The sequence below is a fragment of the Scardinius erythrophthalmus genome (genome assembly GCF_964197995.2).
Source record: "Scardinius erythrophthalmus genome assembly, chromosome: 3".
Lineage (NCBI taxonomy): Eukaryota > Metazoa > Chordata > Actinopteri > Cypriniformes > Leuciscidae > Scardinius > Scardinius erythrophthalmus.
In genome coordinates, this window is record NC_138223.1 from 54,399,780 (window position 1) to 54,416,683 (window position 16,904).

The 16,904-nt window shown below is 49.1% G+C and overlaps 1 protein-coding gene across 1 annotated transcript; it reads left to right on the forward strand.

The window, feature by feature from the left end:
• Window positions 1-759: 759 nt before the first annotated feature.
• On the forward strand, window positions 760-16,612 carry LOC308687971 (adhesion G protein-coupled receptor E3-like; the record flags this gene model as incomplete). The annotated part of the gene is made up of 10 exons (XM_081360788.1): window positions 760-928; window positions 8,354-8,473; window positions 8,599-8,780; window positions 8,890-9,051; window positions 9,127-9,333; window positions 9,411-9,643; window positions 9,727-9,793; window positions 9,876-9,967; window positions 15,719-15,869; window positions 16,535-16,612. The coding sequence occupies 10 exons, from the start codon at window positions 760-762 to the stop codon at window positions 16,610-16,612; spliced, it is 1,461 nt and encodes a 486-aa protein (XP_081216914.1).
• Between the last annotated feature and the right edge of the window lie 292 nt (window positions 16,613-16,904).

Here is a 16,904-nt window from a genome sequence, read left to right on the forward strand (position 1 = left end):
ATTGTACTACTGACTATTTAAACAGAGCAGTGTAAGTTTTATATGTTAGGTTGACTATTTTATTATTATATATTTATTACGGCTATAATGAACAGGCTGCGATGTCAAGATTGCAATGCTGGAATATGTTTACAGTTTGTTTTCAGAAGTTTCAAAGAGTTAGTAAAAGAGTAAAGAAAAAGTTAAAACTGTTTTAACTACGCGTGGTGGGAGGGGGGCCCCCAAATCAAATTCTGTTTAGGGCCCCCAAAAGGCTTGGGCCGGCACTGGTTTGGATACAAACACTGTCCACTGTAGCGAGCAAAATACTGAAAAGCACCTTTGGAAAAGTATTTTCATTTCCACCAGTAGGTGGCGACAAATGTTTCAAAAAAAAAAATGTCATTGAATCATTTGTTAAAGAAATTTGTTAAAAAACACTGTCTGTGTCTCATTTCAGAGGCACTCAGCATACCCGGTTAAAGTCATCACTCACACATCGTCAAATTCTGTCTTCTCAATTTTGATTTCAGAGTCAGACTGAAAAGCTTCAAAATCTTCTAGAGCAGATCGAGAACATTACAGCTCAAGAGCTTACTTTGACTGTAAGTCTTCAAGAGATTTTTTTTTATATATAAAATAATCAAATCAAATGTAATTGTCAGTTACATGATTGACATCGCAGGTCTGATTAATTGGCTTTCTTAATATTTACATTTACAGTAATTTTTTTTTTCTTTCTGATCAATAAATTAGACTCCAGTGACCAATGTTTTGAATATGGTCCTCAACACTTCAGGAGAGATTTCAGAGTCTTCATCATCAGTCAGCCTAGCTGTACTAGCCTCCAACGGAAACCGTGTGTTAAAAGCCAACGAGAAACTCATCTCTACATTGGTGAAGCCGACAGACACACATGACAGAGTCAATTTTACTCTTGATGCTGTTGGTGAGTGGAGACACTGTTATTATTGATGATGAAACTGAGCTTATATATGATATCAGGGAGTTTATATAGTCTAGAGCAGGAGTTCTCAACTCTGGACCACGAGATCCACTTTCCTGGAGTTTAGCTCCAACCCTAATCAAACACACCTGAACAAGCTAATCAATGTCTTCATGATTACTACAACGTTACAGGCACACAGCAAAATCCCCAGTGTTAAATCAACACTGTTCAGAGTACATATTGTCCCAATCTAAAGAGTGTTAAAAGTGTTAAATTTAATGAGATAATTAAGTGATTAATTAAGAGATGATTGAGCATTAGTGATGAACACCCGCTTCAGCCACAGCCTTAGGGTCTGTTAACACGACACCGTTTTCAACTAAAAACGTAAAACTTTTTATACGTTTTGGCCGTTCGTTTCCACGACAACAAAGAGTCAGTTTGGGTGCCTGAAAATGCAAAGTTTTGAAAACGATACTTGGTTACTCACGTAACCTCGGTTCTCTCTAGAGAGGGAACGAGTATTGCGTAAGCTTGCTTACGCTGCGGGAAAAGTCTTCTTTTCTCGAGATACTGAAGCCAAAAATTATCCTTAATTTCATATCTTGTCAACGCAGTGCAGCTGCGGGCAGCTGAGCTAGAGCGGCATACTGCACGCTCATTGGCTGCCGCGCGGCAACTGCTTAAGCCTACCAGCGAGCCTGCCGTGACGTCACGCCCAATGAGGGCGCGCGCGCCCTAGCGCGTCACAGTCCGCCAGAATGGGCGGCGTCAGAGCGTATATAAGGAAGGCTCGTAGGCTATATTCTCTGTTTTCTGTCGAATGAAGCGACACAAGCTATAGGCTTTAAGCACGGCAGGGAACGCAATACTCGTTCCCTCTCTAGAGTGAACCGAGGTTACGTGAGTAACCAAGTATCGTTCTCTTACGAGAGGTTCTCTCGTATTGCGTAAGCTTGCTTACGCTGCGGGAACCCCTTGTCCACACCGTGTGCACCTAACGATCACATATGACACTTTATGAAAAGCATAGAGGTGAAATGACAGGTGGCCAGCGGTGCGGGCCAACACATGTTCATAAGCACACCTAGGGAACACAAGAACGGCACGGCCAGTCTATGCATACTGATACCCTGAGCGTGCAGCTCAACAGACGAGCTAATCGATAGTACAGCCTGCGCACATGAGCAGGACATGAACACGATTAGACTGACAGAAGTTTAGCCTGCAGGGCGGGAACTTCCAGGTTATAAAACCTAACAAATGTAGAGGGGGACGCCCAGCCCGCAGCCATACAAATGTCATGAATGGAAATCCCGCTGGACCATGCCCACGATGAGGCCATGCCTCTGGTGGAATGAGCCCGTATGCCCAACGGACATTGCAGGTCTTTTGACGCATATGCTGCCGCAATAGCATCCACTATCCATCTGGATAGCGTCTGTTTCGAGGCGGCGCGACCCTTAGCACGCCCTCCAAACGAAACGAAAAGCTGCTCTGAGAGCCTGAAGGCTGTAGAGCGCGTGACATAACACCTTAGGCTATGTTCACACTTAGCGTCCTTTTTGACAAGAAAAAGTTGACAACGGCGTTTTTTTAGCAAAAAAAAAAAAACGCTGGTAGCGTTCGGTTACAAATAGCAGCCGAGCGCGTCTTTTGTTGCTATAACAACAGCTGCAACAGTAGCCTAGTGCTGAGTGATGCAAAAAATGTCGAGAAAGAGAAAGTTGGCTCTTGCGTTGGCTTTTGAAGTTACCGGGGAGGAGAATGTCGGTTCACAAAGACGTTTGTGGGTGCACAACATTATACGGGGGAAGGAAACTGTATGGTGCTTACAACAATTTAGTCCGAGCTCCGGTTGGATGATGCACGGTTGTGGCATATATTTTCTTGTTGTTCTTGTTGTTATGGAAACGACAGGTCTCGCTACTCGCTTGTCATTGGTCAGCTTTCTAAAAGGCGCTTGACGCAGGGCATTCTTTTCAGAAAAGTTAAACTTTTTTCAACTTAAAAAGACGCTCTGAGCTGCAGAAAAAGACGCCGGCGGTGGCGTCTAAAAAAGCGCTCAGGACTTTTCTGAAAAAAACGGTTTACTCCATAGGTTTATAATGTAGAACAGACGCTGGCAGTTTGAAAAAAGACGCTAAGTGTGAACATAGCGATAACGCCCTGACCGGGCAAAGGCGGTTAACACCCTCCTCACTGCCGGATGACGGCAGGGCCGATAGGGTAATGACTTGAGCCCTAAAGGGAGTACCTAACACTTTGGGGACATAACCGTGCTTCGGTCTGAGAATGGCTAACGAGTCGTTAGGTCCAAACTCGAGGCACGGCGCGCTGACGGACAGCGCATGCAAATCACCCACTCGTTTGACTGAAGCCAGAGCTAGCAGAAAAACGGTTTTAAGCGTCAAGTATTTCAACTCCACAGAGTCCAAAGGCTCGAAGGGATGCACTTTTAGGGACTCTAGGACCAGAGACAGGTCCCAAATAGGGACTGACGGGGGCCGAGGAGGGTTCATCCTCCTGGCCCCGCGCAGAAAGCGGGTAATGAGTTCGTTCCTGCCCAGTGAGTGGCCGCGCGCCGAATCGGCGAACGCTGCTATGGCCGCGACGTAAACCTTGAGCGTGGAGGGGGACCTGCCCGCGTCCAACATCTCTTGGAGAAAGTTTAATACCTGTGGGACTCCACAGGACTGAGCATTAGAACCCTTTTCCACACACCATTTGCTAAACACCGACCATTTAGACGCATAGAGCCGCCTCGTCGAGGGGGCTCTGGACTGCGTGATCGTGTTAATTACCCCTTCTGGCAGATCAACGAATATCCATTGATTTCCCACGCATGCAGAGACCAGTGCTCTGGATGGGGATGCAGAATCGATCCTCGGGCTTGGAGAGAAGATCTCTCCTCACCGGAATCGGCCATGGGGCTGTGTCTGCCAGTCTCATTAGCTCGGGGAACCACGGTTGGTTTTCCCAGCGCGGAGCTATGAGGAGCACTGCGCATCCCGCCTCCCTGATCCTCGCTAGCACTTGAGGCAGCATCGAGATCGGGGGGAATGCATACAGCGGAACGCTGGGCCAGATCTGGGCCAGCGCGTCCTCGTGTTTTGAGAAAAACCTCTGGCACTGAGCGTTCTCGCTCACAGCGAAGAGGTCGATCTGCGCTTCGCCGAAACGACGCCAAAGCGTTTGGACCGTCTGGCGGTGTAGAGACCATTCCCCTGGGGGAACGTTGTCCTTGGACAGTCTGTCCGGGCCGTCGTTCAGACGACCGGGTACATGAACTGCCCTTAGGGAGTGCAGCGGGCCCTGAGCCCAGGATAGGAGGCGCTCTGCGAGAGCGCGCAGGGTTCTGGATCTGATTCCGCCCTGGCGGTTCACGTAAGACACCACTGACATGTTGTCCGAGCGAACTAGCACATGGTGTCCCCGTAGAAGCGGTAGAAAGTGCTTCAGTGCTTTCTCGAACGCCAGCATCTCTAGACAGTTTATGTGAAGGCTTCTCTCCGTATTCGACCATGGGCCGCAAATCGGACTGCCCTCGTGAGTCGCTCCCCAACCCATGTTGGACGCGACTGTCGAGACCACTTTGCGGTGTGCGATGACCCCCATCGTCACTCCCCGCTGATACCATTCGGCCGCCAGCCAGGGCTGCAGGGCTGAGACACAGCGCTGAGTCACTCTGACTGGTGCACGGCCTGAAATCCACGCTTTGCGGGGCACTTCCGACTTTAGCCAGCATTGAAGCGGGCGCATTCGAAGTAAACCCAGCTGCAGGACCGCTGCGGCTAACGCCATATGGCCCAAAAGCCTCTGAAAGGTTTTCAGGGGAAAAACTTTTCCCACTTGAATGGAAGCGGCGAGGTGTCGAACACAGCGTGCGCGTTGTGTTGACAATCTGGCCGTCATCGCCGCCGAATCCAGATCTATACCCAGAAAAGTGATAGACTGGCTGGGGGTTAGAGAGCTCTTGTCCCAGTTCACGGAAAGACCCAGGCTTTCCAAGTGACCGAGAAGCGCTTTCTTGTGAGAAACTAGTTCCTCTGTTGAGTGCGCTATAATGAGCCAATCGTCCAGATAGTTCAGAATTCGCATTCCCTTTGATCTCAGGGGTGCGAGAGCCGCATCCATGCACTTCGTAAATGTACGGGGTGCCAGGGACAGGCCAAACGGCAGGACGGTGTACTGATATACCTGACCGTCGAAGGCGAATCTCAAGAATGGCCTGTGACGGGGTATAATCTGAATCTGAAAATACGCGTCTTTCAGATCGAGAGAGATGAACCAGTCCCCCGGGCGAATCTGCGCGAGGATTTGACTGGTCGTGAGCATTTTGAACCGTCGTTTCACGAGCGCTTTGTTCAAATATCTCAGATCTAATATAGGTCTGAGCGCTCCGCCCTTCTTGGGTGCGAGGAAAAAATGGCTGTATAAGCCTGCCTCGGTAACCGGAGGGTGAACTCGTTCTATCGCCCCTTTGTGCAGCAAATTCGCTATTTCTGCGTGAAGCAGATGAGCTGCATCCGCCTTCACTCGAGTCTCGACCCGGGCGCGAAAGCGCGGGGGGCGGCGAGCGAATTGAAGCGAATAGCCCTTTATCACTGTGTTTAGTACCCACTTCGACACTCCCGGAATAGCTTTCCATGCATTCGCACTCATAGCTAGGGCAGGGAGCCTGTGGCGGTATGTGCGCGGGTCGTGCAGTGGCAGTGAGGGGAGACGGGGGCTCAGTGACTCTGTGAGACAGAGCGGGCACTGTGCAGGTGTGAGCACTGGGGCGTGGGCACGTGACCTACAACTAACACTCGAGCGGCCGTAGCGCGCTTTATGTGAGTGCACTCTGTGGGGTACACAGGGGAGATTGTGCTTGTGTGTAGCAATAAACACTGGGACGTGGGCATGTTTACTACACTCATAACACCGACGGCGTGAGCCGAATGACCAGATTTTACACTCTTTATTTGATTTATCTGGGTCGCCGTAAAAACGGCGTTTGTGAGCAGGCGAGAGAGTTGAGAAACTGGCTCGTTGGCTGCGGTGGACACTACTGCAGTAGCCTTTATCAAGGGGACTGGCAGAGGGATACAAGTTAACTTTGACGGCGGTCCGGCCGCGGCGGGACTCAACCGTCTTTTCCTCTCGACGAGTGCTAGGAGGACTTCGCAGGCTCGGGTTTCAGCGAAACTCTAGGCCGGGGACCCCGCGGGGGTGGCGGCCTGTGCTGGCTGGTGGAGCGGGACCTGGGTCGGCCGCGCTGGCGCTGCTGCGAAGCTGGAGGTCGAGACGGGCGCTGCGTGGAGCTGCGTGCAGGAGGCTGAGTGTTAGAGCGGCCTGCAGCGGAGCTCGAGCGGCGGGGCAGAAAGAGGTTCATGGCCTGTGACACCTTCTGTACTTCAGAGAAGCGGTCCACGAGGCCACTCACCGCAGGGCCGAAGAGACCGGTGGGTGAGAGCGGGGTGTTGAGAAAAACGGACCGCTCTTGTTCCCCCATGTCGGCTAGCGTTAGCCATAGGTGGCGCTCTAAGACGGTCAGCGAAGCCATGGAACGTCCAATAGCTTGGGCCGCTGTCTTCGTCGTGCGAAGGGAGAGGTCTGTCGCACTGCGCAGGTCGGTCAAGGCAGACTTATCCAGTTCTCCCTCGTCGAGCTGGCGGAGGAGGTGGGCTTGGAGAACTTTAAGGACCGCCATTGAATGCAGGGCTGAGGCGGCTTGCCCAGCGGCGGAGAAAGCGCGGCTGACAAACGCCGAAGTAGTCCTGCAGGCCTTAGACGGGAGGGCAGTCTTTGAGCGCCATCTCGCGGATGGGGGGCAAAGATGCGCTGCAACCGCCTGTTCGACCGGTGGGATCCGGTCATACCCTTTCTCCGTGGCTCCGTCCACGCGGGAGAGAGTTGATGAGGCCGGAAAGCGGAGTCTGGCTGAAACTGGAGCGTTCCACGATTTAGCAAGCTCCTCATGAAGCTCCGGTAGAAAAGGCGCTGGTCTGGACGCTGGAGCTTGTCGACTGGCGGGCAGGAAGCATCCGTCGAGCCTGTTGGGCGGGGGTACCGCTGGCGGAGACCATTCGAGGCCCAGGTGCTCGACTGCCAGTGTGAGGAGGCGGAGAAGCTCGGCGTCCACACGTGAGTCCTGCTGGACGCTCTGGTAGAGGAGGCGGAGCGGACAGAACCGGACCATCCCTCGCTGTCCGACGCCATTAACGAGCATGTGTCCAGTAGCGCGTCATCATCCGCTTCATCCCCTGAGGCGACGGCATCGAAGGCGAGAGCCGTCGGCAGCGCGTCGGGAAGCGGGGGCGGAGAAGGAGAAAGCGAGGCTCGCGGGAGAGGCTCCGGCGAGGCGCTGGCTCGAGTCTCAGGCTCCGTTGGATCGTTGAGAGCGGCGTTTTTTCTTTCGCGGCCCAACGACGGTTGGAGCAGGCTCTGTGAAAAGGGCGAGTCGAGCCCGCAGGGTCGACATCGGCAGCTCCTCACAGAAGGCGCAGCCGCCCGAGGAAAGCGCGACGGCTGCGTGGTCCCGGCCCAGGCAGAGAGCGCAGATAAGATGGCGGTCTCTGTCGCTGAGCGAAGAGCGGCATGAGCCGCACGTGGTGCGAGGCATTTGCAACAACGCCTCTGCTCTTTTAGATAGTGCTGCGGAAGCAAAACACACACACAAAGAGCTTGTAACAAAGGATATCGGCGGATAGCTGAGCTGGCACGGCAGGCTGAAGGCGGTGAAGACTCGTCCGGCTTCCTCAGGCTGTCCTAAGCTGGCTCGTTAGATGTTCCTTGCAGGACAACGGCGACGGCTTCCTCTCAGAGTTCAGCGATGCGAAAAGACAGAAATCAGAGAATATAGCCTACGAGCCTTCCTTATATACGCTCTGACGCCGCCCATTCTGGCGGGATGTGACGCGCTAGGGCGCGCGCGCCCTCATTGGGCGTGACGTCACGCCAGGCTCGCTGGTAGGCTTAAGCAGTTGCCGCGCGGCAGCCAATGAGCGTGCAGTATGCCGCTCTAGCTCAGCTGCCCGCAGCTGCACTGCGTTGACAAGATATGAAATTAAGGATAATTTTTGGCTTCAGTATCTCGAGAAAAGAAGACTTTTCCCGCAGCGTAAGCAAGCTTACGCAATACGAGAGAACCTCTCGTAAGAGAACTCAAAGGAATAACTTCTGAGTTTTAAGTGTATCGTTGTCGTGTAAACGTACCCTAAGAATTAAACAACTCCACAAACAGCATTACAAGCTTCACTTAATTTAACTCTGGGGATTTTGCTGTGTACAAAGTTAACTGATTAGTTCAAACTAGTAATTCAATTAAATAGTTATTTTATTTTAGTCTTTTTATTGTTTTGTTTTTTGCACATTTGTGCAGATTGAATCAACTTTAATAAAAACAAAAAACAAAACATAACTGCTTATTTTCTAAATCAGAGGTTGAAATCTTCATGGTTGGACCCAGTGTCACCTTAGATAAAATCCCTCGACTTAACACAACAAATTCTTCTGTGGACATCGATCTCATTGAGATCGCCAAGAACAACAATGAAACAAGTATGTGAGATGTGTTTTAATACAACATTTTTAATAAAACATTTTTAGAAGATATATCACTAAACCACATTTAACTAAAGGTTTTAATGTGTTGAATACAAGTTTCTTCTGTTTCTGTCACACAGGATCAGCTGCTGTGGCTTTCATGAGTTATAACACAATGGAGAATCTACTGAAGCCAGACTTCTTCAACACATCAACTAACACGAATAAAACCATGATGTCCACTGTGATCTCAGCTACTCTTCTCAAAACCACCAACACTAAACTCACCAAACCAGTCAACTTCACCCTCAAACACATCAGAGTGAGAGACTGAAATGTGTTTTTGTCCAACCTGAGAACTGATGAACATCTGAAAACATCTAATATTCAGTGTTATACTATTTTCTGCATGTTCTTTCTTCTTTTTGCAGGAGTTTGAGAACAACAGTTCTCCGTACTGTGTGTACTGGAATATCAGCGAGTGGATTGTAGATGGTTGTTCTGTTTTAGAGACCAACAGCAGCTACACTGTGTGTTCCTGTGGTCATCTGTCCACATTCGCTCTCATCATGCAAACCAGTCGCTCATCAGAGGTACGAGAACATTTATAGTGAGCATTGAAGAACAGCACAGATTTGGCACTCATGTACTCTGACATGTTTCCTCAGAGCGACTCAAAGCTGAACGTGTTGAATTTGGTGTGTGTGCCAGTTGGGCTGGTGTTCTTCAGTTTGGCCCTGTTGACCTTTGCCCTTTGTCAGTGGAGTCCTGGAGTGAATAATGTGGCTCGAATCAACCTCTGCGTGAGTCTTCTGTTGGCTCACCTTCTGCTCCTGCTCACACAACAGTTCCTGAGCCTCATACACCCTCATCAGGTGAGAATGATGAAGGAGCCCTACAGCTCAGCACAGTCTCACTGAGAATCATCATAACCGTCTCTCATGATCTCCAGGTGTTGTGTGCCGTGATATCAGGTGTGCTGCACTTCCTCTTTCTCTCCGGCTTTGTGTGGATGTTCATTGAAGCTGTGCTGCTCTTCATCTGTGTGAAGAACCTATCACAGATCAGCTCCAAAAGGAGGGGGGTGCTTAGGAGTGGATTCCTGTGTGTGATTGGATATACGGTTGCTCTGGTTGTGGTGGCTGTGTCTGCTGGGGTGAATCCTAAAGGCTACGGAAGTGAAAAGTGAGTTTAGTTTGAACGACTCAGAGATCAACACCTTCATCCTTCATGTTTGTTCATTTAATTATTTTTCTTCCTCTAAACAGGTGCTGGATTAAAATGGATAAAGGCTTTATCTGGAGTTTTCAGGGACCTGTTTGCGTCATACTAGCAGTAAGCACATTTCTCATCATGACTTTGGATTAAAAAGAAAAGTGATTAAAGATTAATGACTGTTGTTTCTCTTACTGTGCAGTTAAACATGATTCTCTTCATCTACATCATCATCAGTCTGACCTCCACCTTGAAAAATCTGAACGCTGAAGTTTCACATATGAAACGAACCAAGTAACAAACAATATGATTTGAACACTCCATGAAATGTGTATATATATTGTTATATGCTGCATATTTCTAGACACCTTTAACCTTATTTTGATTATTCTCAGTTTAGGTAAAGTCAAATGTGTCCTAAATCATAAGCATCTGAATTTTCATCCTCACAATCCACAGGTCAGAAGACTTCTTCATGGTCTGTTCAGCTCACTTTTTTAGAAATCAAAGACTTTTGGCAGTCGAGAGTAGCAAAAGAGTTTCTTAGTTTCAATTAAATATAGTTTTATTATCTACAGGTTAATTAGTTTACATATAAAGTACTAATATATAAAAAACAAGACAAAACAACATCAAGAGTAAATCATTTACAAGCGTTGTAACACCGGAGAGGCCATTACGAATCAGCGTCTGCCTTCATCTTCTCCTTTCAGCCTTTTATAAACCATCTGATTTCTTGAGGTCGTCATCTTTGGAAATCCCCATAAATTATTAGTCTCTTACAGACAATTTATCCAATCCTAAGTCTTGAGGTGTCATGAGTTCTGGGAATTAATTTCGGACCCTTTCGACTCTTAGTCTTCCTTCTTCAGACTTTTCTTCTTTGTTGCATTCTGCGCTTCGTCCGCAACACATCCGACGGTAATGCTTGCATTTATCTTCTTTCTTTAGCAAAGCTCTTTCTAATACATGTTTTGTTCCTCTGTATGCTTTTTAATTAATGCTTAAAACATTAAGTGTGGTATGTTTTTCTTTATAAACCACTTTCTTAAAAAAATATATTTTACAATAACAATAACAATAGTTCCCTTTCAAGGGAACTCGCGTTGCGTCGAAAATGACGCTATGGGGAACGCTTTGCGTGATGACGTCTTGAAGCACATGTAAAATCAGTCCAATGGTGTGGCGGAACGTCAGAGGCGGGTGACGTCACATACCAGGAAACTATAAAAGCCGGCCCGAAACAGAAAACGAAAGCTTTCTGAGTCTTCAGTTGCGCTCTGTGTTGAAATCTGTCCTTGTTATTTGGTGTTGTCTGTCTATATATATATATATTCAGTTATGGCGAGCAAGCAGCAGTTTAGAGTGTGTGTCCATCCCTGCCCGCGTTATTTAACGGGAGGTGACACACACACTCTTTGTGTTGTTTGTTTGGGAGAGGAGCATGCCCAGTCAGCACTCGAGGGTGGTGACTGTGTGCATTGCTGTGCGCTTCCATTGCGGACGCTCCGATCCCGTTTGGCTCGGTTCAGTCCCGACCACGTTCCCCAGGGCTCTGGTCCCGCTGTTGCCGAGGCACAGCGGCGATCTCAGACCTGGGGTTCGCAAATGGATCTATCAGTGGATGTTGAGACGGGCTCTGCCTTATCTCAGCAACCGTCTGATAGATCCAGTGCCTCTTATCAGGGTGTGGAAGCACGCGCTGCGGTTTCTTCCCCCCCGATGGAGGCACCAATGCTGCAATTGTCCAGCTCTGAGGAGGTGGACGTTGTTAGTGTTGACGCTGGGTCTGAGGATTCGCCACCTCAGTCCCATGCATTTGAGGAACTGCTCGAAGTAGTTACAAGAGCGGTCGACAGATTATCTATTGAGTGGCCAGAAGATAGGCAGGACGTTCACTCGAAAAGTAAGCTCGACGAACGCTTCCTGCCATCTCGTGCACAGCCTCAGCGCAGAAGCCTTCCGTTTTTCCCCGATCTCCACACCGAGGTGTCGAGATCGTGGGGGAAACCCATGTCATACAGAGTTTATAGTGCACAAACATCACACTATTCATCCATCTCAAACTATAAGCAGCATGGTTACGGGGAGATGCCGAAGGTGGAAGAGACGCTCGCGAGCTATCTCTCTCCAGCAACGGCATCCTCCCTGAAGGCATCTGTATTACCCACCAAACCAGTTAGAATGACTTCATCCCTGGTTAATAAAGCTTATTCCGCCGCTGGCCAAGCTGCAGCATGTTTACACACTATGTCCTTGATGCAAGCATACCAGGCAGAATTATTGGGTGATTTAGATGAGGGCGGGGGAATTGGTCCTGATACAGTCTCTGAACTGCGTAGAGCCACAGATTTGTCTCTCAGGGCCACCAAGGAGACGGCTAAATCCATCGGCCGCTCTATGGCAGCCCTGGTGGCCACTGAGAGGCATCTGTGGCTCAATTTGAGTGAAATTAAGGACAAAGAAAAACATTTTCTTCTTGATGCTCCGGTTTCTACATCAGGTCTATTTGGTGATGCTGTAAATAGTGCTGTTATTAAGTCACAAGAAGCTTCTAAGCAGGCAGCCACACTTCAAAAGCTTCTCCCCCGCCGTTCTTTCTATGAGGCTGCTGAGCGGGAGCAGCCTCACTCATCTAAAAAGAGTGCTGAACACCGTGCCACTCAAAAACAGAGTGTGTCCTCCCGTGCTCCCCCACAAAAATCACGGGGACACGGAGGGCGCGCTCAAACCCAGCAGTCTTCGAGGGGTAAGACGGATCTGCGGACCGTCATTATCGCCAAGAAGGCTGCTGGGAAAAAGTCCTGACGTCCGAGGGCTCAGGACAAATGAGGGTAGTCCCCCCCGAAGCAGAGCGGTTAACACCTCTTTTTACGGTGCCCGTCTCTCTTCGGTACCCTCAGGGGACCGTTCTGCCAACCCTGCCACCTCCGGTGTTACAGGGCGCAGCGGTCTCCGGCGAGCACATATCTCAAGGACCACCCGGAAACGTAGTGGCCTCGGGATGCCCGCCCCCTCTGAGGAGGGTGTTAGAGCAGTCTGTTCAGTCGTTCCCTGCCGGTGCGCCGTTACAGGGCGACGAATTGACTACTCAACAACAACAAAATCCAGAAACCAGTCTCGAGAGGCTGGTACCTCTAGTAGAATCTTTGACAGCGTGGAAGCTACTGTTAAATGTTTCTCGTTGGGTCCTGCAGACCGTAGAAAAAGGGTATCAGATTCAATTCAAAAGACGCCCACCTCGGTTTATGGGGGTCGTGCCCACAGTGGTGGGCCCCGAGCAGGTTCTGGTTATGGAACAGGAAGTGAACACTCTGTTAGGGAAAGGGGCCATAGAAGATGTACCTCCCTCCAACAGGGAAACCGGGTTTTACAGCCGGTATTTCATAGTTCCGAAAAAGGACGGGGGATTGCGTCCCATTTTAGATCTTCGAGTTCTGAACGAATCAGTCATGCAGCTCAAGTTCAAAATGTTAACATTGAGACAGATCGTGCCACAGATCAGGTCCGAGGACTGGTTTGTCACGATAGACCTCAAGGACGCGTATTTCCATATTTCCATCCGTCCGTGTCATTGGAAGTTCCTGAGGTTTGCTTTCGGGGGCAAAGCATACCAATATCGTGTTCTTCCATTCGGCCTAGCTTTATCACCCCGCACTTTCACCAAATGCATGGATGCAGCTCTGGCGCCGCTGCGCCTCCAAGAGGGTCGCTCAGCTCAAGGTCTGTGGGAAGACCATCATCGTTCCTGGCATATCAATCGCCTAGAGATGTTAGCTGTCTTCCGGGCTCTGAGGAGCTTTATCTCAGATCTCAGGGGACACCATGTGTTAGTACATACGGACAACACGTCGGTAGTCGCCTATATCAACCACCAAGGGGGTTTGCGCTCGCGCCCGTTATCCAACTTGGCACGCCATATCCTCTTGTGGTCCCAGGGGAAGTTGCTGTCACTCAGGGCAGCTTACATCCCCGGGGTCCAGAATATAGGAGCAGACACTCTGTCGAGACAGGGGCCGAGGCCCGGGGAATGGAGGCTCCACCCCGAGGTGGTGGAACTGATATGGAGGGAGTTCGGCCAAGCACAAGTGGATCTGTTTGCGTCTCGAGAGACTTCTCACTGTCCACTTTGGTTCTCCCTCACGCATCCAGCTCCTCTGGGACTGGATGCTATGGTTCAGACGTGGCCGAGGCTACGTCTGTACGCCTTTCCCCCAGTTGCTCTGCTCCCGGGAGTTCTGGAGAGAGTTCGCAGGGACCGGGTTTGCCTGCTTCTTATAGCCCCGCGTTGGCCGGGCAGAGTATGGTTTCCCGATCTGGTCTCCCTCCTCGACGGGCATCCTCTGGAGTTACCCGTCAGGAGAGACCTTCTGTCCCAGGCAGGGGGCTCAATATTTCACCCCCGCCCAGAACTGTGGAACCTGTGGGCTTGGCCTCTGAGGGGGCCCAGCTCATAGAGTCAGGTCTCTCAACTGAGGTTGTTGAGACCATTCTACAGTCCAGAGCTCCCTCCACGAGGAAACTTTATGCCCTGAAGTGGAGAGTCTTCACTTCTTGGTGTAGTGACCGTCGGTTGGACCCAGTTAACTGCCCAATTGGTACAGTGCTGGAGTTCCTGCAGGACCGGTTCACAGCAGGTCTAACCCCGTCCACTTTAAAGGTTTATGTGGCGGCCATTGGTGCTTACCACATTCCTTTGGGTGGAATGTCTGTGGGTAAAGACCCTTTAATATCCCGTTTCCTTCGTGGCACTTGGAGGCTGAGGCCTGCAGTTCGCTCTAGGGTTCCGCCATGGGACCTGTCCATTGCATTACAAGGCTTGTCCCTGGCCCCCTTTGAGCCCATTGAGGAGGTTCCTGAGAAGTTTTTAACGCTGAAAGCTCTTTTTCTTCTTGCTATTTCCTCTCTCAAGAGAATAGGGGATCTCCAAGCGTTGTCGGTGGCTCCGTCATGCTTGGAGTTTGCTCCGGGTATGGTTAAAGCGTTTCTTCATCCAAGACCGGGTTATATTCCCAAGGTCCCCACTAATGTGGCTAGGCCTATTGTTCTGCAGGCCTTCTGTCCTCCTCCCTTTCAAAATGCTGACCAGGAGGCTAATAATTTGCTTTGCCCTGTGCGGGCGTTAGACGCGTATGTCCACAGAGCTGCCCTGTGGCGAAAAAGTGATCAATTGTTTGTGTGCTTTGGGTCCCCTAACAAGGGAGGTCCAGTGTCTAAGCAAAGGATGAGCAAGTGGGTGGTCGAGGCTATCTCACTTGCTTATGAGGCGGCCGGGCAGCCTTCTCCTTTGGTTGTCCGGTCACACTCTACTAGGAGTATGGCGGCCTCTAAGGCTCTTATATCAGGAGTGTCTTTACAGGACGTCTGTGATGCGGCAGGCTGGTCCTCACCGCACACTTTCGTCAGGTTTTACTCTCTGGATCTAGACTCTGCTCCAGGGTCTCATGTTTTGTCTTCCTAGTGCTGCTCTACAAGATTTCACACAGTACAGACATTTGTAGCTATGGAGGCGTTGGTATAGACGTTCCCCATAGCGTCATTTTCGACGCAACGCGAGTTCCCTTGAAAGGGAACGCCTCGGTTACGACTGTAACCTCGGTTCCCTGAAGAGGGAACGAGCGTTGCGTCGCCTTGCCATATCTCCTTCATGCCTGTCAGCTCGACTTCAGACTCTTACGAAGCTTTCGTTTTCTGTTTCGGGCCGGCTTTTATAGTTTCCTGGTATGTGACGTCACCCGCCTCTGACGTTCCGCCACACCATTGGACTGATTTTACATGTGCTTCAAGACGTCATCACGCAAAGCGTTCCCCATAGCGTCATTTTCGACGCAACGCTCGTTCCCTCTTCAGGGAACCGAGGTTACAGTCGTAACCGAGGCGTTTTTCTTCATAAACCACTTTCATAATAAACAAGTTTTAAGTGTGGTTGATTACAATACAGAAGTGTTCTACAGACAGAAAGTCATACTTATAACAGGACAATTGCAGATTTTCCACAACAATATAATCAATAAATATATATTAACTCTCCATCTTTCTCTGCAGGAATATGACATTTAAAACACTGGCCCAGTTTGTGGTTCTTGGTTGCTCCTGGATTCTGGGTTTCTGGAAGGAGCTGGAGATCCCCTTCCTGATCTTGAACTCCCAGCAGGGAACCTTCATGTTCCTGGTCTATTGTGTCTTCAATAATCAGGTCAGACATCAGTACAGACAGTCTACCAGAAAAACATCTCTCACCTACTTTATATTAAAGGGTTAGTTCCCAAAAATGAAAATTAGCCCATGATTCCCTCACCCTCAAGTCATCCTAGGTGTATATGACATTCTTCTTTCAGACGAATACAATCAGAGTTATATTAAAAAATGTCCTGGCTCTTCCAAGATTTATAATGGCAGTGAATGGCCGTTTCGGTGAAAGAGTGACCCTTGACCTGACGCACAACGTAATGATGAACACGGAGATAGAGCAAAACATCAGTCACAAATTAGTTTAAAAATATTTTTTTTTTGAGAGAAAATGTGAGAGGAGCTTGAGTTTGTTGCCCAGCCCTGTTTGTTTGAACCGCGAGAGGCGTCAAAGCTAACGCCACTCCTACATCTACATCATACATGCGTCACTGGTTACTCTTATGGTGCAAGTCGACTTGTGTACGGCCATCTGCTAGAAGCTAGCTGTTTTAGTCAATATATTTTTCTCACACCTATTTTAGCTTCAGGTTCCTTAAGGGTTAAGTTAATTTTTCATTTATCATCTTCTAAAATTAAATTCTTGAAAAATAACCTGGACATGTTCTGTGTTTTTGTTTTTTTTTAACCAGAGTTTAAAACTATTTCTCTTCTCATTCTTGTCCAGGTCAGGCAGCAGTACAGGAAGTTCTTCAGAAGTCTTTGCTGTGGACTCAAATTAACACCAGGAAGAACACCAAGAAACACTGATGACACAAGCATCCATATTCAGCAAAGGAAATGCACTTCTTATGAAAGTGATTCTGTCATGACCGACTCAGTTACAAATTTCACTAGTTAACATGCTATATATTTACAGCGGTCAATACACTTATGTGAATCTATAAATTTCTTTAAGTGCAACATTTCTTTGGTAGAGGAACTACCATGATTTTTAGAGGCTTGTATGAAGGGTTACACTTTTAATACGCTAACAAAAATAATAAGATAAAGCAATTGTTTTTCAGTTTAAAGTGTTTTATTAAAGCAGTGTGATATCTGT